Source organism: Schistocerca gregaria, chromosome 8 (assembly GCF_023897955.1).
Source record: "Schistocerca gregaria isolate iqSchGreg1 chromosome 8, iqSchGreg1.2, whole genome shotgun sequence".
NCBI lineage: Eukaryota > Metazoa > Arthropoda > Insecta > Orthoptera > Acrididae > Schistocerca > Schistocerca gregaria.
In genome coordinates, this window is record NC_064927.1 from 369,828,163 (window position 1) to 369,853,793 (window position 25,631).

Here is a 25,631-nt window from a genome sequence, read left to right on the forward strand (position 1 = left end):
CAGGTGTAGCATTCCGGCTCTGAGAGGTGGCAGTCTGAGGGAGAGCTAATGGGGCCATAACAGTAGTAGCCGCGGCGTAAGAGGCAGTCATTCGAACAGGATGGAGGCGTTCGAACTTCTGCCTGGCCTCAGTGTATGTCAGGCGGTCCAGGGTCTTATACTCCATGATTTTGCGCTCTTTCTGGAAGATCCTGCAGTCCGGCGAGCAAGGCGAGTGGTGCTCTCCGCAGTTTACACAGATGGGAGGCGGAGCACATGGAGTATTGGGATGTGATGTGCGTCCACAATCTCGACATGTGAGGCTGGAAGTACAGCGGGAAGACATATGCCCGAACTTCCAGCACTTAAAGCACCGCATCGGGGGAGGGATATATGGCTTGACGTCACAACGATAGACCATCACCTTGACCTTCTCAGGTGAAGTATCACCCTCGAAGGCCAAGATGAAGGCACCGGTGGCAACCTGCTTATCCCTTGGACCACGATGTACGCGCCGGACGAAGTGAACACCTCGCCGCTCTAAATTGGCGCGAAGCTCGACATCGGACTGCAATAGAAGGTCCCGATGGAATATTATGCCCTGGACCATATTAAGACTCTTATGGGACGTGATTGTAACCGGAACATCCCCCAGCTTGTTACAATCGAGTAACCGGCGGGACTGGGCGGAAGACGCCGATTTGATCAAAACCGAGCCTGAGCGCATTTTGGACAAGCCCTCCACCTCCCCGAACTTGTCCTCTAAGTGCTCGACGAAGAACTGAGGCTTCATGGATGTAAAGGATTCACCATCAGCTCTCGTACACACCAGGTAGCGGGGCGGGTATGTTTCGCTGGCATCCTTAGTCTTTCGTTCCTCCCATGGTGTAGCCAGGGAGGGGAACAATTTGGGGTCATATGTAGTTGCGTTGTATTGAGCCCTGGAACGCTTAGAGACTGCTGGCGGCTGGCCGCCAGCAAGAGATGATGTACCACGCTTCATTGCGGGTCATCCGCCCTGATGCCACCTACTCCGACCAAGGGCCCTCCCCAGGGGCGCCACCCAGCCTCAGCAACGACCACCTGGCAGGATGGCCATTGCCGGGAGTCCCAATGCCCCAAGGAGATAGGCATCTACTCCTTGGCATACATGGGGAGTTAACGGCGCTGGCATCAGCAGAGCGATCCCTGTGTAGGCCGGGGGCTACAACCAACAGGGTACATGGCGGCCCCACCACAACGGACTGGCTACCGTGCTGGATTTCAGGTGATGTAGTCCAATATCGTCATTGGCGCATAAAGTGACACAGCATAGCAGACTGCAATAAACTGCACCCAAGAACAAATCCACGCCCAAGAGATGGTAGGTGAGCGGGACTGCTAAGCGATGATGACAAACCTGGCTAGAGATGGTAATGCATGATGGACACATCGCTCCTTGTAAGGCGCCCTTCCCCAATCGGCTCGCTCTTCGGAAAATTTAGAAGGATGGAGGTCAAACCCGTTAGGGGACCATCTCACAAGGCCAAAACGTTTGAGACTCCTTTTAGTCGTCTCTTACGACAGGCAGGAATACCGTGGGCCTATTCTTACCCCCGAACCCACAGGGGGAGCAGAGGAACATGAAAATCATCTGTCTATGGTCCTCCATACCTTGAACTCCAACGGTGTTGAGGTCAACAAAGCCAAGTTTTAGTTGTGCCAAGTGTCACTCTCCTTCCTAGGTTACACCGTCTCCACTGACGGAATATAGCCTCCCAAATCTTGTGTGCAGGCTATCACGACTCTGCCGCCCCCAGCTACTTACTAAGAGCTACGCCACTTCCTAGGCACCATCAATTACTATTGTCACAAACTGCCTTCTGTTGCTGCTGTTCAGGCACCCTGACGGATGCGCTATCAGGCAAACAAATGTCCGGTATCAAACCCGTCTCTTGGAGTGCTCTGATGCTAGAGGCCTTCAAGGCTCTGAAGACTTCTTTAGCTCACGCTGTGATCCTTGCTCATCCGGACCCCTTGGCCGAGTTATTTATCACTATGGACATCAGCAACATCGCGGTGGGGCAGTGTTGCAACAATGCAAGGGTGACACGTTTACTTCCCTTCATTTCTTCTCCAAGAAACTATCTATGGCTCAGAGAAGATATTCTGCATTTGATAGAGAGCTCCTTGCTGTTTACGAGGTAATCAAACATTTCTACCCCGATGATGAGGGACGTTCATTTTTCATCCTCACCGATCACAAACCACTGGCAGAAGCATTCTGCAAACCACCTGAGGACCCACCACTTCGACCTTACCACCACTTTGACCTGGTTTTTCAATTCACAACGGACATCCGTTACATCAAGAGTGCAGATAAAGTCACTGCAGATTTCTTCTCGCGGATCAGTGCTGTTTCCCGCATTGTTGATCTTTCTGATCTGGCCTCCCTCCAAGCTTCTGACGAAGTTTTGGGCTCTCCTAAGATACCCATAAACGTCATTTGTTTTCAAAAAGGCTAAATTTCCTGGCATTTCCACTGAGGTGTGGTGTGATTCTTCGACCGGCACCCTATGCCCTTTAGTCCCACCCGGGCTGTGCTGAAAGGTTTTCGACACCCTGCATAACCCAGGCGTTCGAGCCACCACACGTCTCATATCAGAATGTTTTGTTTGGAAGAATATCAAGCGGGACTGTCAAACCTGGGCACGCAGCTGCATCTCTCGCCTCTGGGCAAGTTCGACATTCCCGCAGGACGATTTCGCTACGTACATATTGATCTGATCGGGCATCTTCCTCCTTCGGCGGACCATAGATATATCTTATCAACTATCGACCGTTTGTCTCGCTGGGTTGAGGCTGTCCCTCTCCCTAACATTACAGCCGAGACGGTAGCCAAGGCTTTCATTGGCTAGTGGATCACTCATTTCGAGTGCCTGATCACTATCACCACTGATCAGGTTTGACAGTTCGAATCCTCTCTTTTCACCTTTCATCTCTGGTCGGAGGCTCTTCTGTGGGTGATACTCAGTCTACGCTCAACCTATTAACCTGACCTACAAGGGATTATATCCGAATTTGTTTTCGGCGAGAATCTGTTCCTACCGGTGGAACTTATTCTTCCCCAGGTTAGCAAGGATCTTCACCCCTTGCCAGATTTCATTAGCCGGATGCACAAGCATTTTCAACAAAATCGTTTGCGCCCGTCCATCAGTCACTCATCGCCTGAGGCTTATGTTCCCACTGCTCTCTCTGACTGCTCCCACGTCATGCTACGTGATGATGCGGTTAGGCAGCCTCTTCAACCTCCTTATCTTGGGCCTTACAAGGTCCTGCGGCAGTGGGACATGACTTGTGATATCATGATTAAAGACTGCACACAGACAGTTTCTCTGCATCGCCTGAAACTGGCTCTCATTGACCCTGATTGTCTCACACCGCCGCAGTTGGACTCTGCAGACAATCCATCCTTGATCGAGAATGGAGACGTGCTACCATCAACCTCACCGCACAACTCCTCCGCCAAAGACTGTTCACTGGTTTCTCAACCTCACTCCGTTTCACCCTGCATAGGTTTCGCACCCTCACCTCCAACGCCGCAGACACACACACACACCTACTATCAGTTTGTCCTGCAGCGTGCCACCACACCAAGTGAACGACGTTTCTATAGTGACGTTCAATAATTGAGTGCTCATTCTTTTGTCAGATACCGAGGTCCCGCCATCGGACGGTCCCTTACACGTCAACACTGCACACAACCTCACACACCCGCACAAGTGTGATCGAGCATCTCTATGTGGTTTCATTTCTACGGACGGCTCAATCCACTTAAGGGCCACATATGCCTCCACCACACTGTCGACCGCCCCGCCCCCTTACACCCAGGCCGGCCACCGCCTCATCCGCCCACGGTGGCTGATTGACTACTAAGTGGACCCGCCTCTCGCCACTCCGCCTGCACAACCCACCTCGTTCGAGATGGAAGTACCTGTGGTACATATGCCTACGCGCACGATTTTCACAGACGTCGATGCCCGCGCACCCTCACCCTTGGACATCTGTAGTACTCCGTACTGTGGGGAAAAGGGGGCGCTTTGTGGCGTCGATAGTTTATACTTAATATCTGTGAACTCGCTAAGTGCTCTGTCGAGCCTCCATCTTAACTTTATTTTAGTCATTTCTTTGTTATACTTCATTCTGTACGGACACAATGTCAGGTGTAAGTATGTACAAACTACAACATATATGGGAATTAAGTTTTCTATATTCTGATTACTGATCCCATTCCCATGGCTTAAATGTAGTTGCGCTCTTTTAAAATTATTGAGAACAGTAGGCCCATTGTTGTTCAGAACAGTCATTCTCTAATTACACTATATAATTACCTGAGAACCAGGTTATTTCGGAGAATTTTTGGACACTTACAAAACAATATTTTCCTATGTTACCAGTACGAGTGTTTTTGGAGAAATTATTTCGTAGAAAATCGGCTTTTCACATCCCCCCTATTCTCCAGACTTGGTTCCCCAATTTGAAGAAATGGCTGGCGGGACAAAGATTTTATTCAGGGTGATTGCAGCAACTAATAGCTATTTTGCAGACTTGGACAATTCCTATTATTCGGAAGGGACCAACAAATTAGAACAGCATTGGTCAAAGTGTACAAGTCTAAAAGAAGACTATGTCGAAAAATAAGAAAGGTTTACCCCAAACATATAAGTAGGTTTCATTTTTGCACGGACTTTTCAGACGTAAGTTACTAATATGCAACATGTGTACACTTGGCTAATTATTTCAAATTCAGTGCATGTATGAATTGTATTTACTATCTTAACACTGACTTGTTACTACACCGTATGTGCAAACTATGTACAAAATCAGAATTTACAGGACCTTTAAGGAAATACAAATAATGCTAAGAACCATAACAGTTTTTTATATTTCTTTTTTTCTTTTTTTACTTACTATCACTTTCTGCCTCATTGGCCACAGAGATTGCATTCTGATTACTCTCGTCTGTGGTAGACATTTCTCCCATCAGATCACTACTTCTTTCATTGCTTGTAGCCTGCAATATTTACACAAGTTATTCAGCTACCAAATTAACAAACAAAAGAAATATTGATGCAATTAGATTATAGGCAAGATATGCAACATAACAAGAATTACGCATATTCGCTTCACATCACATTCGTTGGCTATTATATGCTGTTATATTGTGGAGGAAACAACCTACCGCAAAATACATTCACTGCCTGAAAAAGCTATCAGAATATAGAATTGTGTCCATCACAGACACTCTTCTAGATACTTGTTTTGAAAGATGGGTATCCTTACCATCCCCTAACAGTATTTTTTTTTTCCTGTTGACCTTTGTCTGTAATAACTTTTCTCTCTACAATGACAACAGCAGATAATGTGGCTACAAGACTAGTACCAAAAACCGTTTGCACACTGACATGAAAAGTCTACATCTGGTTCAAAAAGGAATTGATTACTACAGCATTAAGCATTCCCACCACACATCAAATCCCTTCTTAAAGAACTGCCAACATTCAAATTCTGAAAGACTAACTAATATAGAAATCTTTTAATGTAGTTGATGAATTTTTTAGAGAAAATGAATACCACCACTACTGTTTTACAAATACTTATTTTGAGCACTGTTATAGGCATTCAAAATTTTGGTATTCAATATTCACATTTTTATTTACTGGTTGTAATGCTTGGCTTAACTTTGCTTACTGTCTGTATTATTGATCCTTACTCAGTGTACCAAAACTTTCTGTTAACTGTGTATATTTTATTTACATTGTGTCTTATTTTATTTATGCATATTACATCTAAACTATGTACAATCTGACACATTATATATCCTTTCAATTGGCTTGCAAACAAGATCTATGGAAAATGAAATAAATATGTAAGTAAATAAAAGTCATCTCACAGTAAAACTGTCACTTTCCAACCTAGCCTATATGTTGAGCTAAGCTACAGGTAAGTCTATCATCAAATCAGCATTTAAGAAAATAATACAGAAATGAAACAAAACAATTATCAAAGGTGCTCTGTTCTCCCTCTGTTTGCCCACATGTGGTGTTACATACCAGAACATTATGTTATGGGGCACAACTGATATTTGTTAATTCAACTAATAAGCATGTGCGCAACTATTCCTTGTCTCACACCAAAATACCACACCTGTATACACTGACCTGGTTGTTGTTACAGTCTTTGTTCCTATTCCCTTCACCAGTGTCAATTTCCCATCGTTGCTGCACATGAGTCCTAGAATGTGACTTCAGGCTATGCGGAGTGGAGAATGCACGACCACAATCCCACTGTTCACACGCATATGGACGTTCCCCACTGTGGGTGCGACTGTGAGTTTTAAGGTGATGACTTGCTGTGAACGCCTTTCCGCATCCATCCTCAGGGCACCTGTAACAAATGAATGATTTACCCGTACATAAATAAAATTTACACACCTGCAACCAAAATGTCAAGGTATAAACTCTTACAAGCAATGAATAAGCAATCTTCATTCATCTCATCAATGTAGAGGCACTCTAGAAATGTACATAATTTTAAAACACGTTATATTTGTATCATCTTATATGGAAGAAAATGCAGGTCTATAAATAAACTGAGTTATTCACATGAGAACACAAAATATATTTTGTAACAATCTAAAGTTGTGGTTCAAATCTGTGGAGCTCCACAGCTCTTTTGTTACAATATTATGAGAAGGAAAGTGGCTATCCACCATATAGCGGAGATGCCGAGTCGCAGATAGGCACAACAAAAGGACTCTCACAATTATAGCTTTCAGCCATTAAGGCCTTTGTCAACAATACACACACACACACACACACACACACACACACACACACACACACACACACACACACACACGACTGCAGTCTCAGGCAACTGAAACCACATTGCGAGTAGATGGAAGTTGCGACTGGGTGGGGGTAAGGAAGAGGCTGAACGGGCAGGGGAAGGGATAGTATGGTGGGAGTGGCAGACAGCGAAGTGCTGCAGGTTAGACTGAGGGCAGGGAGGCGGGGGGAGGGGGGTGTAGCGTAAAAGGAGAGAAATAAAAAGACTGGATGTAGTGGTGGAATGATGGCTGTGTAGTGCTGGAATGGGAACAGGGAAGAGGCTGGATAGAGAGGACAGTGACTAATGAAGGTCTTTTTGAGAGCTGTGCATCTGTACTGTGGTATCTAAGAAAATATACTGAATAACTTTGCAGAGTTACAAGAAACAATTTCCACAGTTTTGAATGTAAAACATGTAAATCAACAAAAATTAAGAAGAAATGAGCTACTTCTAAATCAGGATTCATGCTACATGAGTCTAAACCACTTATGATAGCAGAAATGGCACACCCAATTACCATCTACCAGAATACAAACAATGTAATGAGACTGACAAATATATAAATTTAAATATACAGTTCAACAGAAAAAATGTATATTCTACATAATGAGTCATTGAGTTTCACCAGTGGCATAGGAAATGTGAGAAACTAATAAATGTTTTAAACAACATGGTGACTATAACACGTATCAGTCACAATTTTTTCAAACGACACACACACACACACACACACACACACACACACACACACACACACACACACACACACACACACGACGTGACAGCAGGCAAACATTATGTCACTGGTCAAAGCCAACAATGCATACTGAGTATTCGTCTTGACTGCAGTTCAACCTCTGATTGTGTACACACATTTTAAAAATGCAATCAGTAGCAGAACAGCAAACAGGATTTGATGATGACAATTGGTTTGTGGGGCGCTCAACTGTGCGGTCATCAGTGCCCAGGAAACAGGATTTGAAAGGGCATGGCGCTCAATTCCTGAGCAGATAGGAAAGTTAATCAAAGTAGTGGATCAGGAGAGACTAGATACAGAAAATCGATCAGGTGCGGTGGACTAACAGAGAAGATTGTGTCAATAAGGCTTACTGGGGTTTAAGATCCATCTTGAAAGCCAGCCCATTGTCTTAGAAACAAGAACTACTAAATACCAGTAATCTAATGATGTCTGTAACTTGTAAGGTGTCTGTGTGATATGAAGAAACTCATAATTATCAGTGCCAATGCACAGACACTAGTCATAATTTGTTATTAGCATATTTTAGAGGAGTAGCCAGCAGTGGCTGCTTCTGCCTGTTATTATAACTTGACTCATTTGACATGCATGAAGGATCTTCAAGATAGGATTTTCTGGAATGCTATGTGTGAATGAATGAACATGTCCCTTGAAACTATAACCTATTTTGCCATAGGCATACCTATCAGAGTAAGCTTAAGCATATTTAATTTTTAGACCAATGACTTCTGCAATTATGAAGCAGCTACTGAATATGTTGCTCAATGATTTCATTCAATATTCATATGTCTTACACATAGTGCCAAACTGGTGAATTTAATTTGTGTTAGGTTTGACTGATGACTCCCTGTTTAATAATTCTCCAAATCATATCACTATTTTAATACAGAAGGTAGGCTTTTCACAGTTTCAATCATGAATGGTCTTTTGAAACTTGACTGGCAATAAAGTGTGGGATTAGGCGGGGTGCGAATTACTACTTTTTGATAGTTTGAGAGTTGAATATTCCACAGATTGATCACATGACAGATCTCAACTTATATGGAATGAAGTTTAACACAATTCATTTCTAGAAATGGGCACATGGTTTACACCTACAAACACACAATAGCGAAAAATGTTTTATTTTAATAACAGCAGCATTTTTTTTTTTGTGTATGCTACAAATATAAAATAATATATATGTACAATATAAAAAAGTATATATATTGAAATGTTTTTATGGTACAGAAGAAACCATTGTAAATCTAACTTCAACTTTTTTAAGCCTAATTGTTGAGAGAGGAGTCCACTTGTGTACAGTCAGTTCTCCATGTTCAATGGGCAAGATATTTAAGTGAGCAAACCTGTCACCTTCATCAAGCTGATAAAACGACATCCTAATGGGAGGATTAGGGGGGGGGGGGGGGCGACAGTGGACGCAAATGGCTTATATACCCTCCTTGTTTCTAGGTCAGCATTCTGCACACCTTCCATGCCTGAAGGGTTAGCACTGGCCAAGTCAGTGTTCATGTTTGCCACAGTGGCTGTACAGGCAGTAACAGGAGCATATAGTCTGTCGGTAAACTGAAGAGTGAGAGAGTCTCCACTCTGCCTACACAGCTACGTCACAAGGCACTACTATAAGCTGTTTCAGAAGGTAGTGCCATCCTCGCCGCAGCATGCACTTTAAATCTGTGGTGACATACTGCCAAGGAAAATGTATTTTTTGTTTCACGGCAGTAAGTAATTTCCATAATATTGGCGCTATTTTTTTGGTTTATGTAACAGTTCTCCATTGTTTGTCGAATGACTGATTTTGTGAACTGTTTATAATGATGGGATTCCTCCCAAAATTATCAGTTTTCCTTCATGGCGACTCCAATACACTATGCAGCTTATTTTCACATCCTTCATTATGTGTCCTATTGTGGCGAGGCTGACATTTGCATAAATCACAGCCCTTTGATTGGGACTGGTAATATTAGCAGACAGTTCTTTTGTGTGGCCTCCTTAACATTAGAGACGATCAAATGTTTGTTACTCCAGAAATACCTCCTCTTCTTCGTATTCCGCACATTTTCTTACAATGCAGGGTGATTATCCATCACTTCTGGATACCGAAGTATATCAGTGAGTATACAATGTTAACTGACTGACACGGGCAACTAAGATTCCACTAACAGAAACAACGTTTATCACTACATGCTGATCTATACCGCTAGACAGGTAATGGACAACTGATTTTGGGTGCTCCTGTAGGACAGTGGCAGCATTTTTAAAGGAAGGGTCACTTTCCCCACCACGAGCGCTGCTTGCTCTTGAGTTTACAGACTACAACTGTTGTGCTCCACGCCCATTGTGGTTGCTGAATACCACATTCTTGTCTTAAGTCATACAGAGAACATGTTCCCTGACCTTGTTGAGAATGTACTAATTAGCTAGCTAGCTAACTGACTAGGTGCACTCATGATTTAACAGTAGATCCTTGGTTCATATTTGGACAGCTTCTTTCACAAGACAGGTGGATTGTTAACAGCTATGCCAGTGATACTACCTCTGCAACAAACACTACCAGTGATTTGGCAGATATGCATGTAGACATGACAGAATTTTATTCTAGAGATATAGGACAGACGGAAGGTGGGAGGTAATGTAAGTTGTGTTGGTCACTTTGTCAGCACATTTGATGCTGGTGTTAGCATTGCTAACAGAAACACTGCCCGTTTGACACCAAAAATCAGCTGCACATCAAGAATATGCTTGCATCTAATGCAGTTGTGTAAAATATAGTCATTTTCAGTGAAAGTTTTTTTTTGTCAACTGCCACATGAAGAAGTTCCAAGAAAACAATCCCAAATGAACATTACACAATATTCATATCACACTTGCTTTGTGCACTGAAAATTATCTCTGAAATTTAATGAAAAACTATAGCAAAAAAACTCAATTTTTCTATTGGCTCATCAATGGAATTAAGAGGTTGTGTGTTAAAACATTTTTTTTTTTTTCAGAATGATTTCATTACATTAATTAAGGCTGCTAATGATTGCTGTCATGAAATTTTACAATATTTCTGTGAGGCAGGTTACCATTGTTTTATTATTCTATATGGCATTAGTAAACAAAAATGACTGAAATGTACGATTATGCTTTCAGGAGAAAAAACAAAAATGAGTAAAAGTTAGTGACCTAAGCTGCTTTAGGTTGATAGTTTTCAAATATCATAAAAGTGTCTACCGTCGAGTTCACAGAGAAAACCATACAATGCTTTCTTTGTTTTTTCCACTTTTAGATTTCAAGAACAGAAGCCACTGAAAACCCAACAACAGTTTTTTTCTGCAGCACACATTCAAACAGCCATACAATAGGAAAAACAAAAGTTGAATGACCTAGTGCATAGAGAGAATTTCGAATCCCAGATAATCGTTACTGTCAACCACATCCATATTTTATCATTCAATTCTTGACATCATGAGACTTCAGACAGCTGACACTCACATCAAATACTCACACTGCTATTGCCTGAATTATGTACTACTTACTTGTATGGCCGCTCCTGTGTATGAGTCCGTACATGTTTCTTAAGGTCGCTTAAGGTGGTGAAGAATTTTAGGCAACCTTCACTGCCACAATTAAAGGTATTTCCACTGTGGAGTCTTTGGTGTGCTTTCAGTCTACATACAATATGAAACAAATATTCAAAATCTGGCAAGCTATGGATAAATAAAACGTTTTCTTCTTCAAGTGTGCTTACCTGTATAGAGTATTGAAAGCTTTTTCACAGCCATCATGATTACATTCAAATGGTTTTATCTTTGTGTGTACACGAATATGTATCTTCAAACTATAGGATGTAAGGAAAGCCTTTCCACAACTAGGCTCTGAACATTTGAATCTGTACTCCCCTAAAAATGAGACATTGTCAATCTGTGCCAATACACAACACTATGGTTCTAACGTATTAACAAGTCAAACAGCACAGGTTACCTTTGTGAGTTTTCATATGAGTACGGAGGTTGCCAACAGTACTATATGTACGGCTACATCCGTCATATTCGCAATGATACCTTTTAATTTCTCTCCTGTTTGTGGCAGGATCTGTGGATTCTATTGTTATAGTAGCATGAGATGGATGCTCTGGCATTTTTCCGGAATTTCCTGGGTTGATATGCATGTATATTTGATCAGAGCTGATGGTATGATGAATATACCTGCATAAATTGTTTCAAACTATTAACAATGTTCCCGACTTTTGTTGTTGGTCAAACATTAACGAACATAATCGTTGTTAGTACTACGCAGTGTTGTTAGTCATTGTCTATGAACAGATTGTGTCGTACATCCAGAAGGAATTAGACAGATTATCTCTCATTTGAATTGTTAATTCTCGCGCGAATAATAATTGTCAAGTCCCAGCAGCAAATGTAACTAAAGAATAAAATGATACGTGTAAATTCAGATGAACCATATCACTGTAAACACCACGCAGGAACACGTGAACAAAAACAAACAACCCTTCATACCCAGCGTTTTCATCGTTTGAGTGTAACTGGCCGAGGTAAGTAGAGGACTCCGGAGTATTTTCATCTGACAGTTTTGAAGTCGTATATACTGGCAGTTGTTCAAATACTTTGCCCATGACTGGGATGTCAAAATCATTAATACACTCCTGTATGTCATCGGACAATAATATGTTATCCAGCGATGTATCGGATTTGTCTGCATCATCCATTCCAAACCTGTCGTCTGCCCATGTAGCCATGTTTAACTGACACTCCCCCCTTTGCTATCGATAATGTAATTAACTTCAGATGAATATTGCAACTCGCGAATTACGAACAAGTACATATTGGGGTAAAAATGATAAATAGGTGTTGGTAAAACTTATGAACTGAATCATATGTTTAAAGGTAGAGCATTTTGGTATTAGGTTTTTGTTTGATCAAGTCAGAGATTGTTGACATCAGCAGCACGACGATATAAGAATCTTTGTAACCCAGCCAATTATACAATCCTTGGTAGTGGCCATCCTTTTCCGGTACAGTAGCAGCAATGGTGAGTGTGGAATTACTAAACTGCGACATATCAACAATCATCGTAGTTTTAAGATTTGCTTGCCTTTTGATATTTTTAATTTTTCAACTCCTCGAATGTTTGGAAGTTATTGCGATTCGAAATCTTACGAAATTTGTGTATCGTAGTTTATTTAACATGTGAGATGGTTTAGGACTCCGTTTTGTGATTTTTCTTTTTCCGCCTCACTGCGAAGCTAGAAAACTAAAGATTTCAGAATTGGGAAGAAATATAATTACCTGACTGTTGTAATTTGGTACCGTTACTGCTTATTCCTATAAGAGGACGCCTGAAAAACACTTGAGGTTATGGTTGGCGGCACAGATGGTATGTTATTTCATAGTAGAAATATTTGTGAATTGATAATAATGCACCCTTTATTTTCAGGCTCGCGGGCCCAAGAAACATTTGAAGCGTCTAAATGCGCCGAAGGCATGGATGTTGGACAAACTTGGTGGTGTCTATGCGCCAAGGCCCAGCACTGGCCCTCACAAGCTTAGAGAGTCACTGCCTTTGGTCATCTTCCTTCGAAACAGACTCAAGTATGCGCTGACAAACAGTGAAGTGACGAAGATAGTTATGCAGCGGCTTATAAAAGTCGATGGAAAAGTCCGTACAGATCCGAACTACCCAGCAGGATTCATGGGTGAGTCCCTTAAAGTGTAATTCTTCATTACTATGTACTATCGGTATGGGATCTGTTAGAACAGCTGAATCTTCAGGTGGTGTCCATTATCGTACTGTAACTGTATGTTTCCTGTTCCAACTTGTATTTTCAGTGTGTTAGTGGGATGGCCAAATTCTGATATATGTTTAGAGACTTCTTTGGTAAACACAATCTTGAAAATCTTAATTGTATCCTTCATAAAGTGGCTTGATTTTCGTTGTAGTAGAGTGTTTGCTGTTAATGTCAACTATAATGGCTTCTGAAGCCAGTCAGTTAATAAAAAATTTCTGGATATTGTTACATATCGTTAGGTACTTCTCACTGGGTGAGAGCGAAGTAATGGTTAGAATTTTTCTAAATTTTATGATTGGGTTTCGACTAGGTTGAGCCCATATGTAGAACAGCAGGTAGTGTACAGAACTGTTCACACACACATATAATTGCTTTTTTTCTTTTCCCTCCATTAGTCTGCGTTTGATTACTTATTTCTAGGTATGCAGTGTATCCTTAATTGAAACAGTGTATATAGATAGGGGTATCAGGTCTGAAAAACACTGAATTAGTTTAGTAAATGAACTGTACGTAGGTGATGTAAATGATTTGGGTTATTTACATTTATATTGTTCGACAATAGTTACATCCTTCATATCTCATGTAGTACTTGTTGAAGGCAGATTGTTTATAAACATGGATTGAAGGTCAAATTTGACACACTCAAGCATATCAAGACTTGAATCAACTGGATGAAGTTCTGCTGTACATCTTGGATACACAGTATTTATCATAGGTGTCATGTCATAAGGGAGGAAAAAGTAGTGACCTTCAAACTACTCTCTATATGATAATTTGTTGCTAGAAATTATATTACAGCTACTGGAATTTCTTCATACTCTTCTCCACACAGATGGGTTGGCAGTTAAATTGTGAAAGACAAATTTTGCAACTAAGTACCTCACAGTTTGGCCTTTAACTTCAAACAGGGAAATTATTTTTGCGAACTCAACATTCTTAAGACTGCTGATCTGGCTTACTTACGGACCCTATTGTAGGTTTGCTAAGCTGCTGTTTCTCAGGCGAATAGCAGTGCCATGATACCTCCAATACTGATAGCCGCTGTCTTCTAGACACACACCTTTCGCAATCTCTCCATTTCCAACTTGTCTTGTACATGAATTTCTGAAAATGTTGCTGTGGTGGGCAGATCCTAATTATGCCATATTTAAATGTCCCCGCTCAGCATCTGAAATGTCTTGTTTAACGAAAACCACCAGTGATGACTCCTAAATCGTTGCACTTTTCGCACAAGATGATTTGGTGGGTATATGGGTATAGTCTGTAGTACCTGAACCACCATGTAAATGCACTACTTGATAAAAAGTTGTGCTATTTCTTGCTTCATTTTCTTCCATAGACATTTTGATCAATCTTTCTTCAATGACGCAAAGCATGCTGATATCTTATGGACAAATCTGTTAAAGCTGTTGCTATATCTGCGTTAAACAACCACCACCTGAAAAATGTCGTTTAGCACAAAATTGGCATGTTACTTTTAACATGCATGTTGGATTTAGTGGCTGGTTGATTTCAGCAGATTCATTCTCAACCTCAACTGCTGCACAGTATTTGTACCCAAGTGAAACCTTAGCTTGAATGATTTATCATTTTATTTGAAGAAGTGGTTCACCTTTCACAGATTGTGTGGGGAGTTCTTTAGGATTGTCGTCCTCAGTTGACATAGATTTCCTCAAAAACAAAGGAAACAGTACATCACATCGTGTAGGTGTTTGCTCACAAATGTTGTCCACTGCAGTGACCCAGATGATTTGGAGAATGGGAAGTATGTATTGTTGTAAGTATTTTCATGACTGATAACATAAAGTAGTATCAATTGGAAAAATCCTGAGAACTGACGTTTTTCAAATCTGAGGTCCCCTGTTTTTCATTCGAGAATGCAACTGAGCTACTGGTACAATTATCGAGCGATGCGGTGCAGTGGTTACCACAAGGGAGCATTCGGGAGGACAACGGTTCAAACCTGCATCCAGCCATCCTGATTTAGGTTTTCCATGATTTCCCTCAATTGTTTCCTGGGACAGTTACTGTAAGAGCATGGCTTACTTCCTTCCCCATCCTTTCCTGATCTGATAGACCGATGACCTCTCTGTTCCTCTCCCTGAACCTACCAACCGTTACCATTGTATAATCACTCTGATGAATATCACTTTGCTAAATGATATATTAATGCTTGCTTATATTTTATTGATAAACACATGTCTAGATCTCTAAAGCATGTGTTTGGTGGTTAAAAATTTGATACAGATTTTATAGTTATGAGCCAAGAGAACATTTATGAGGGATGTACAATCATTATTGGTTGCTGTTAAAAGCCATATGCAATGTGTCCATAGTTAGTTTCAAAACACTAGAAATTGAACCACTGATCAGAAAGTCAAATTTGAATGTCATTACTGATGCTGGGGAAACTTCATGGAACTAAAATAAATTCAATAAAATTTTATCAATTGATTGTGCTGTAAGTGTCTTTAATGTATATGGGGGTCGGTTACAAATGACAGGTGGTGACTATAGTTGGAATTGCACTTTACACCTTCCTACTAGTGTGTGTGTGCGTGTGCGTGCGTGTGTAAAAGTTCGATCGTCAACAGTAGTGGTACTGTTACGTAAGCCTTTCCACCAAGGTCGTATCATGTTGGATGGGAAGAAGTGGTTTTTAATTGTCCTAAGGCCAAAAACTGTGTAAAAAGAATGACGTTGGTTTCTAATTGTCATGGGCCATAAACCACATAAAAAACAAAACATCGGTTTCTAATTATCGAGAGACTGGTGCAAGACCTGTTTAGTATGCACTTCATACTTTACTACTGCAAGTTGAAATTGAGAAACAGCATCTCACATGACAGATTGAAGTTTCTTGAGGGGTCATGTTTAGAATGTTGCACAGTGTGTGACTTCATTTCAGCTGTGTTGGTAATTCAGGGGTTGAATACACCTTTCAGATCACCCAACAGCCAGAAGTCACGTGGATTAAGATGTGATATGGAAAGCCAGGCTGTAGGGAAATGATGGTAAATAATGCTGGAATTTCCAAAATGACTGCTGTAGCTGTTTCATTGGCTGTGCAATGTGCGAAGTAATTCAGCCCTGCATAAAAATGCTCGTACCTACACATCCACGCTGTGAAAAGGTTGGAAAGACTTGGGTGTGCAAAAGACTCTCATAGTGCTTAACATTGACTGTATATGCAACAGGAAGTGCAGGACTCATCCTTTTAAAATCTTCTGGTCATACAACACAGTGGCATCAACCTGCACCGCACGGCCACCTTTACAGAATGTAGTACTGCTTGATGGATGTGTGGATTTTCTTTTGCCCATATTTTGAAATTATGTGTATTGACATATCCCATGATATAGAAATGGGAATTGTCCAGAGAATTTTCCTTGGCCATTCATTGTCCACTTCCATATGAGCAAGAAATTGCAGAGTGAACATTTGTTTCATTGGCGGGTCAACAGGAAGAAACACCTGAACACAGGTGATTATGTATAGACAGCACTGCTGGACAGTTTGTAGATTTTTATGCACCATTCTTGCAGGAATTACTAACATTCTTGCAATTCGCTGCACAGTGCATGTGTGCGAACTGCCACTCCACCCCTCCTGCAATGCTGTGGCCACACCTTTGACTGATATGGAATCGACTGCTTTCCTCCCTCTGCCACATTGCTCTCAAAAAGAACCGTTCTTCTTGAATTTTCTGATATCAGGCCCATGCTCTTTTTCATAACATGTCTGGAACTTCTTCAGAGCTAGACAGTCACTGTTATTGTAAAAGACCTTCACCAGCAGCGTGTGACCCTTCGTACAGACAGTCTTGTTGGTTGTCTCAAGTGCAAACCGAGGAACATCTGTGTGCCACTCATATGTTGACGAGTGTATTCTGATGCTGATTTTACTAGCTTACTTTTCTGCTGAGTGTCCGTAAAAAGCCTTTGAACGAATTACATAAATTGAGTTGCCAACAAGAAGTAATCGTATAGATCGAAAAAATAGCTTCAGCAGTGTGGGAGTGGTGAGTCACAAATTTTAGTAATTTTTTTATTCATAAAAATGTTCTTTAGAATCCTAATTTGTACTTGATTAAAACAAAAGCATTGTTTAAGAATCTCATCACTTCGTAAACTGACAATTACAGTTGAACTTGTCTTTGATCTGCAAATTTTTGCCTGTCAAATAATATCCTACTTCATGATGTACTCTGGTATTGCTGTTTAGACAAGATTTCAAAGTTAACCTTGATATGAGGTCATTTTTGATAATATAAGGTCAGAATCAATCTACATTTGGCCCTGAATGTATCTCAGAAATGCTCTGTGATATTTGGTTAAGTAACACTTAGTGGCTATAGCATAATGTGCCATCGTTGATAACAATTCATACGATTAACTAATGGAGCTCAGAAATGTGATCTGCAATGGGTTGTTGGTAGTTAATCAGAATGATGTTCCATAATTTTCTATGGTTCTTAGAGGTTTGCTGTTTTAATAGATTAAAGTGCAATCGCATTGTCACATTTGGGCAAAATTGGGAAAAATAAAGTATAAAAGTGGCTTAGTGCAGTGATTAATGTAGTTCTTAGGCTATACTATGTGTTAGTCTATTCGTGCAATCATATTTTTTTGCATAGATTCATTGAAATCGCCAACTTGCAAACTAATTGTTGAAATGCAATCTAATCTAGGCTTCATGCCATATTACAGGTCTGTCAGTGCACCTAATCTTTTCCATTTGCCGAATAAATATGAAAATTAATAACAAACTTTTAAAAAAATCGTAACCAGGTCATACTGGAAACAGCTTTTTCCAACTTGTATCTTGTCTCAAAAGGAATCATTATTCAGTTGGCTATTGTATACTTACAGACTAGACAAATTCCTATCATCAGCGTGCAGTGCAAGACCCACTGACACCATACCTGGACTTTGGCTGTGGCATTGTTTGTTTGCATTCTTCTAATAATTTTAAAGAAATGTACTAACTAAAAATCTCAAGCAGTTCCACTTGCTTTTAAATAGCAGGGGGCTCAGGCCTGATATCAGCTGTTCAGATTTGAAGGGCAATCATACGAAAACTTAAGGTTGTCTGGTAGCTTAGGAATACTTAGTCTTATTCATGTGTCTATCAGTGATCAAACACCTCATTTACAGAGTTACAAACTTTACTCCTTCCATTATTTAGCCTATATTCCACCATTTATGTGTGAATGTATAAGTTGGCTGTGATGTACTGTTGACTGCAGTCTGGAGACAGAAGGTGCTAAACTTTTTTTCCACAATTGGCTATAAAGGTACTTACTGCAACTAATATTTACTAAATGTATAGTTAGGCTCCTTTTTGCTGGAAGGACATTTATATCCAGAAACTTGCTGGCTTCTAATGTTATAACCTTAGTACGTAGTTCCACTACAAATTGTGCAAGTTACTTCTGTATTGCAGATAATCAGTAGAAATTATTACTGAGCAGGTTAAAAAAAAAGGCCTGGTCGAAGCTGCGTTCCACTGTTAATGTTTAACTGCAGTCAAAACATGGCCAATATTAAAGTTCTCTCATTGGTCACTGATTTGGTGATTGTATCATATCAGTATTACCCAGGGATGAAGACAAAATGTTGATTTCATTACAGAATACCATATTTCTTTCATGATAGTAACTTCAGTGACTTCCATAGTTGCTTCTGACAAGTTTTTGAGTACTTGTGAGTTTGTGCACAAATTTCAAAATTACTGATAATCTAATGTTGGTTTCCTGTGAAACTGTTGTTTAGCTTATTAGAAAAAAACATGGTTCTAAGCAATACCTTTTATGAACTTGTAGGTTAAGTAGTTTTCTGCACTAACATTTGAACACTCGTACAAGGGGAGCATCTCAAACATGGCCAACCAGTTACGTTCAAATTTGGCACACCACCTAAAATCTAATATTAAGATAACTAACCTCCGTACACCCTATCCAATTTTTGTGAAAACTGTCCCTAAAGTTAATGTTTATTTGATGGGGCTGATAGTCATGGGGTCCATATATGCTTATTTTCCTGAGAAATAGAAAAAAAGACTGCCACTTGTGTACATGTCAGATTAAAGCCATTACAGAAAACTGCTGGCTGAGCAACAGTCAACTTGCCAGAGAAGGTAGGACTGCTGCATTTGTGCATGTGTTTTGGTATTTTTATATGATTTTTCCAATAAGAAGATTGTGGTGAATAAATAATAAAATCAATGCAAAATCGAGGATGGAATGTAACAATATTATAAAAAGGAAAGTTGCTACTCACCAATAGTGGAGATGCAGAGTCGCAGATAGGTACAATAAAAACTGTTCCAAATAGTTCCGATCCAGTCAGATGATTAAACATCTTTCGTCTGACTACAAGTGATATCTCTGTCATCTTCAACTGGATCTGGTGCGATGGTGTCATTCCACTGCGGTGGTGGGAGAGCACCACCATTCCGGTGTCAAAACCTGATAAAAATCCTCTTGATGTGGATACCTATCGGCCCATTAACCTCATTGACGTTCTCTGTAAGCTGCTGGAATTTCTGGTCTCGGATGGGTTGGGTCGTGGAGTCACATGGCCTACTGGCTCCATGTCAGGGTGACCTCAGCCAGGGTTGCCCTACCGTTGATAATCTTGTGTCCCTGGAGTCTGCCATCCGAACATCCTTTTCCAGACATGCAACACCTGATTGCAGTCCTTCTTGTGTAAAGCATACGGCATGACCTGGCGACATCCTTGCCACATCTTATGATCGGGGTTCCAGGGCCTGCTCCCGATTTTTATCCAAAACTTACTGTCACTGTGTACTTTCTGTGTCCAAGTTGGTGCCACCCGTAGTTCCTCTATTCAGGAGAATGGCATTCTGCAGGGCTCTGTATCTAGTGCATCTCTAATTTTAGTGGCCATTAACGGCCTAGCAGCAGCTGTAGGGCCGTCAGTCTCCCCTTATCTGTATGCGGATGACTTCTGCCATTCGTACTGCTCCTCCAGTACTGGTGTTGCTAAGCAGTGCCTAAAGGGAGCCATGCACTTCTGTCGGTGTCGTACAGTTCATCTGGAACCTGAACTTTATTCTAATGACAATCAACTCACTGTAATGGAGACATATCGATTCTTAGGACTGGTTTTCGACGCCCGGTTGAGTTCACTACCTCACCTTCGTCAGCTTAAGCGGATGTGCTGGCAGCACCTCAATGCTCTCTGCTGGTTGTGCATTACAAACTGGGCTGCAGATTGCTCTACATTGCTGCAGCTCTACAGAGCCCTTGTTTAATCCTGCCTTGACTAGGGGGTCTGGTTTATGGTTCAGCGGCGCTGTCAGTGTTGCATTTACTCGACTCAGTGCACGACTGATATTTGACTAGTGACTGGAGTTCTTAGAATGAGTCTGGTGACCAGAGTCGTGGGGGAGGCCACAGTCCCTTCATTGCAGATCAGACTTGCACTACTGCTCGCCAGTTACGTTGCGCACACAGTCATAGTTCTTGGAAGCATCCGAATTACCGTCTCCTTTTCCCACTCAACGGCAGTTCATCTCCCGCATCGGCAGCCCAGGTCGGGGCTCACGATTGCGGTTTGTGTGTGATCCCTTCTTTCGGAACTGAAGTCCTTCCCTTCACCACCTCTACTTGAGGTCCATTCAAATACCTCAGTCAAAGCTTTGTTTGGTTCTTTCACATGGCCCTATGGACTCGGTTAACCCTGCCGCTCTTCGCTGTCACTTTGTCGATTCGTGACGTTTTCCGGGGCTCAGAAGTTGTTTGGACTGATGGCTTGATGGTAATGTTGGTATCGCCTATGTCCAGAGGCTGTATTGAACAGCATTCCTGCAGTGTATTCACTGCAGAGTTTGTGGCCATATCTCGTGCACTTCAGTGTATCAGTTGCTGTTCTGGTGAGTCGTTTCTTCTGTTCAGACTCCCTGATCAGCTTACAAGCTATCGACCAGTGCTACCGTCGCCGTCCTTTGGTAGCGAACACCCAGGAGTCCATCTCTGCCCTGGAACAGTCCTGTCATACAATGGCGTTTGTGTGGACCCCACGTCGGAATCCCAGGCAATGAACTTGCTGCTGGCAGGCTGGCCAAACAGGCTACGTGGAAACTGCTCCTGGAGATGAGCATGTCTGAAATTGACCTGCGTTCTTTCTTACACAGCAAGGAATGGCATAACAGTATGTAAACTAAACTGCACGTCATTAAGGAGACTGCGAATGTGTGCAAGTCTTCCCTGTGGGCTTCTTCTGGGGAATCAGTTGTCCTTTGTCTGCTCCGCTTTGGCCATCTGTGGCTCACTAGTGGTTATCTCCTAAGTTGCGATGACCCACCTTGGTGTTGCTGTGGCTCCCAAATGACAGTCGTCCACCTCTAGCTGGACTGCCCACTTTTAGCCACTCTGCGGCAGACTTCTTAACTTTCCCAGCACCCTGCCTTCAGTGTTGGGCGACAATGTTTCCACAGCAGCTTTAGTTTTACTTTTTATCCGTGAGAGATGGTTTTATACTTCCGTGTAGGTTTTAGCACATGTCCTTTGTCCGTGTCCTCCACCCTAGTGCTTATGGGGTGGAAGTTTTAATATGTTGCAGAGTGACTGGCTTTCTCTTTTTATTCTCGTGGTTGACCAGCCACAATAATCTGCTTTCATGTTTTACTCTTTTATGTTTTCTGTTTTCTTGTCCTTATTTGTTCCTTTTAGTGTTCGTTGCCTTCCCTTCATTGTTGTGGTTTTTCCTTTCATTCCGTTTTGTGTTACGTTTCGTCAGTTTTATTCTCACACTAGTGGCATTGTTTTATTAGGAACAAGGGATCGATGACCTCTTATAGTTCGTTCCCTTCCCCCCTCCTTTAAACCAACCTACCAACCAGCCACACTACGAGCAGCAGCAACAGTGTGTGATTGGAGTGGGGGTAAGGAACTGGCTCGGGTGTGGAGGGGAGGGATAGTAGGGTGTAGGGGTGGCAGGCTATGTAGTGCTGCTAGGACGTGCAAGGATGCGGTGGAGAGGATAGTGCAGTTATGTCCAATTGGCAGGTTAGACATAGGGTTGGGGGGGGGGGCAGTGGAAAAAGGAGAGAAATAGACTGGGTGTGATAGTGGGATGAGGGCTATATACTGCTGGAATGGGAGCAGGGATGTTGGATGGGTGGAGACGATGACCAATGAAGATTGAGACCAGGAGGGCTACAGGAATGTAGGATATGTTATAGGGTAAGATCCATATGGTTCAGGCTGTGAAACAGTCGGTAAAATGTCATGTTGGCAGCATGCTCAGCAACCGGGTGGTCCACTAGTTTCTTGGCCTGTTTGTTGGGGGCTATTCATGTAGACAGCTTGTTGGTTGTCACACCCACATAGAATGCACCACAGTGGTTGCAGCTTAACTTGTAGATCACATGACTGGTTTCGCAGGTAGCTCTGGCCTTGATGGGATAGGTGATGTTCCTGACCAGACTGGTGTAGGTGGTGGTGGGAGGATGTATGAGACAGGTCTTGCATCTAGGTCTATTACAGGGTATGAACCATGAGGTCAGGGGTTGGGAGCAGGCATTGTGTAGAGATGGGCGAATATATTGTGTAGGTTTGGGGGACAGCGGAATACCATTGTGGGAGGGCAGGACATCTCTCATTTCAGGGTACAATGAGAGGTAGTCAAAACCTTGGCGGAGAATGTAATTCAGCTGCTCCAATCTTGGATGGTACAGAGTTAAAAGAGAAATGCTCCTCTGTGGCTGGACGGTGGGGCTTAGGGAGGTGGTGGTAGATATGAAAGACAAGGTGTGAGATATTGGTTTTTCTACATGGTTATAGTACATTTAAAATCGTTGCGACTTCTGATGTTTGGCTGACTGGATAGGGACATGACCCTGTTGCCCAGATACCAATGGCGAGCCAGATTTCCCTACCACGTCGCCAGCGGGTCGGCTGGTAACGAGCCCCTTTTGCCAGACCATGAATAAACGGCATGCGTTAGATGCATCAATGTTCGTCAGCTGCCGATGTAATGTGTGTTGGCGTTACATTAATAACAGTGCAGTACATCTGAATGAGGTTTTCAATAAGAGTATTGTCCGAGAACAGGCTCGTAGGCTGGGAAGATAAAGTTCTGCTGCAAAATATTCCTTGGAATTCTACTGTAGTAATGGATAAAATGCGTTTCCACTCTGTTGTGATGCTTAAAGCTCCAACAATGCATTGAAGGACAGTGAATCAGGCTTCCTCTGTATCATGTTCATTAAAATCCAGCAGAGTATATGGGCCTATGTGAAAAGTAATGCGGCAGAAAACAAGCAGTAGTTTACGCTCAGTGAGGTTGAAATGCTGACCAAAGAAGCCACTGTAAATCTTGCACAGTAGGACTGGTCTTGATATGTCAGTCATACCGAGTCTACAGTTCAGGAGACATTGATTCATGAAGGACTGATGAGTTTTGACGAATACGTAACTTCTCTTCTTGCCACGTTAAAATCTGCTTCTTTTGTCAAAATGCAACGGAGTTAAGAAACATTCATCTCATTAACACTACAGTACATTTGAAATTGCAACATAATCATGATATGGTGTATTATTACACTAACAACTGAGTGCTAGTCTGGTCAGTAGCTTATGGAACAGCCCATTCTTAGTATAGAAATAAAAAAGTAATTTCTTAACATATATTGTCACAAAACCAATTGCATTTCTCATTTCACCAGCTAGCAACGGCTTGCAATAATTACATTACTTCATTCAAAAGATCTGTAGTCTTCTATTGCGGTAGATATGGAGGTCTATCATATTAATGATATGGCGAAACACTCATCTTTGTGTACTATCATTTGACAAAATCTTGTTTGGATATCTCGGACTATTTATGAGATATGAGGGAGTAATGAATATTTTATTCTAGTTTTTTCCCTGGCTCAGGAGTTTGTCACAGAGTGCTTTGAATACATTAATTTTTCTTGAAACTGAAAACAGTGATTACTTAAAAGTTTAAATAATAATGCAACATATCAGCTACACTTAATATGCAGCAACATATAACTTATCCCACACCAAACACACATTCATAGCAATACCTATTTTTCGCTGCTAACTAAAAAGTTCTTGCAGTAGTTTTGACAATTAACGAAATGATAGCTGGTTCATCATGAAGCTGGCAAATTAAACTGTAAGATGTGTGAGAATCAGTTTATTACCAAATACTTTCTGTAAAAAGTTTGAGAAATATTGCAGATTTATCAGCTTGTGCGGCTTTCTGTTCACTCTGTCGTAGGAGCCTGACAGGTCCCACATCTAGCAAGGCGTGGCATTATACTGTGGTCACTTGCTGATGTGTCCAGGACACACTAGCAACTAGGCTTCTCTCCACTTGCATTGTGCTGAACTGTCAAAGATTGCAACTTATTGTAAACTCACGATAGGAGGATAATTAGTCTGTGAAGACCTCAGTAAGACCCTTGGTATATTTAGAGAGAGACTGCTCGTCACTTCAGAGGTGACAACCACGGGTGGCTAGGCTGTATGGACGGAACTTCTTGGTATGGAGCGGGTGGCAGCCATCGAAGTGAAGATATTGCTGGTGGTTAGTAGATTTGATATGGATGGTGGTACTGATGTAGTTATCTTTGAGGTGGTAAACATCCAGGAAGGTGGCTTGTTGGGTTGAGAAGAACCAGGTGCAGTAAATGGGTGTTCTAACCCTTAATCCAGATTGCAAAGATGTCATCAATGAATCTGAACCAGGTGAGTGGTTTAGATTCGATGTGTATGGGAAGGATTCCTCTCGATGGCTCATGTATAGGTTAGCATAGGATGGTGCCTGTAGCTGTATCCCAGGTTTGTTAGTAGGTAATACATTCAAAGGAGAAGAAATTGTGGTTGAGGATATAGTTGGTCATGGCCACTAGAAAGGAGGTTGTTAGTTTGGAATCCATCGGGCATTGGGATAGGTTGTGTTCAATAGCGGTATTATAATAATAATAATAATAATAATAATAATAATAATAATAATAATAATGTCGTGTGACGAGGGCCTCCCGTCGGGTGACCGCTCGCCTGGTGAAAGTCTTCAGATTTGACGCCACTTCGGCGACTTGCATGCCGATGGGGATGAAATGATTAGGACAACACAACACCCAGTCCGTGAGCGGAGAAAATCTCCGACCCAGCTGGGAATCGAACCCGGGCCATTAGGATTTACAGGCTGTTGTGTTGACCAATCAGCTACTGGGGGCAGAGTTCAA

General features: G+C 41.8%; 2 protein-coding genes and 1 non-coding gene across 4 annotated transcripts in view; 2 read left to right on the top strand and 1 right to left on the bottom strand.

Annotated features, from left to right (window-relative positions):
- Positions 1-12,467, bottom strand: part of LOC126284321 (uncharacterized) — a 58,976-nt gene extending 46,509 nt beyond the window's left edge. The window contains exons 1-6 of one of the 2 annotated variants that reach the window (XM_049983161.1): positions 12,115-12,467; positions 11,579-11,802; positions 11,346-11,496; positions 11,134-11,265; positions 6,180-6,405; positions 4,930-5,032 (exon numbers count right to left, since the gene is read on the bottom strand). In XM_049983161.1, the coding sequence (XP_049839118.1) occupies positions 4,930-5,032; positions 6,180-6,405; positions 11,134-11,265; positions 11,346-11,496; positions 11,579-11,802; positions 12,115-12,353 (1,075 nt within the window). In that variant the 5' untranslated portion in view covers positions 12,354-12,467. The remainder of the gene's footprint in view (positions 1-4,929; positions 5,033-6,179; positions 6,406-11,133; positions 11,266-11,345; positions 11,497-11,578; positions 11,803-12,114) is intronic. The other variant, XM_049983162.1, reaches the window with a different exon arrangement.
- An 83-nt stretch (positions 12,468-12,550) lies between these two features.
- The window catches only part of LOC126284408 (40S ribosomal protein S4), a 30,748-nt gene continuing 17,667 nt past the window's right edge, over positions 12,551-25,631 (top strand). Inside the window, exons 1-2 of the mRNA XM_049983320.1 lie at positions 12,551-12,646; positions 13,052-13,310. Of these exons, the coding sequence (XP_049839277.1) occupies positions 12,644-12,646; positions 13,052-13,310 (262 nt within the window). The 5' untranslated portion in view covers positions 12,551-12,643. The remainder of the gene's footprint in view (positions 12,647-13,051; positions 13,311-25,631) is intronic.
- LOC126285663 (small nucleolar RNA SNORA16B/SNORA16A family) lies at positions 18,885-19,019 on the top strand. Its single transcript, XR_007551673.1, has one exon. It is a non-coding gene; the product is annotated as a small nucleolar RNA SNORA16B/SNORA16A family (small nucleolar RNA).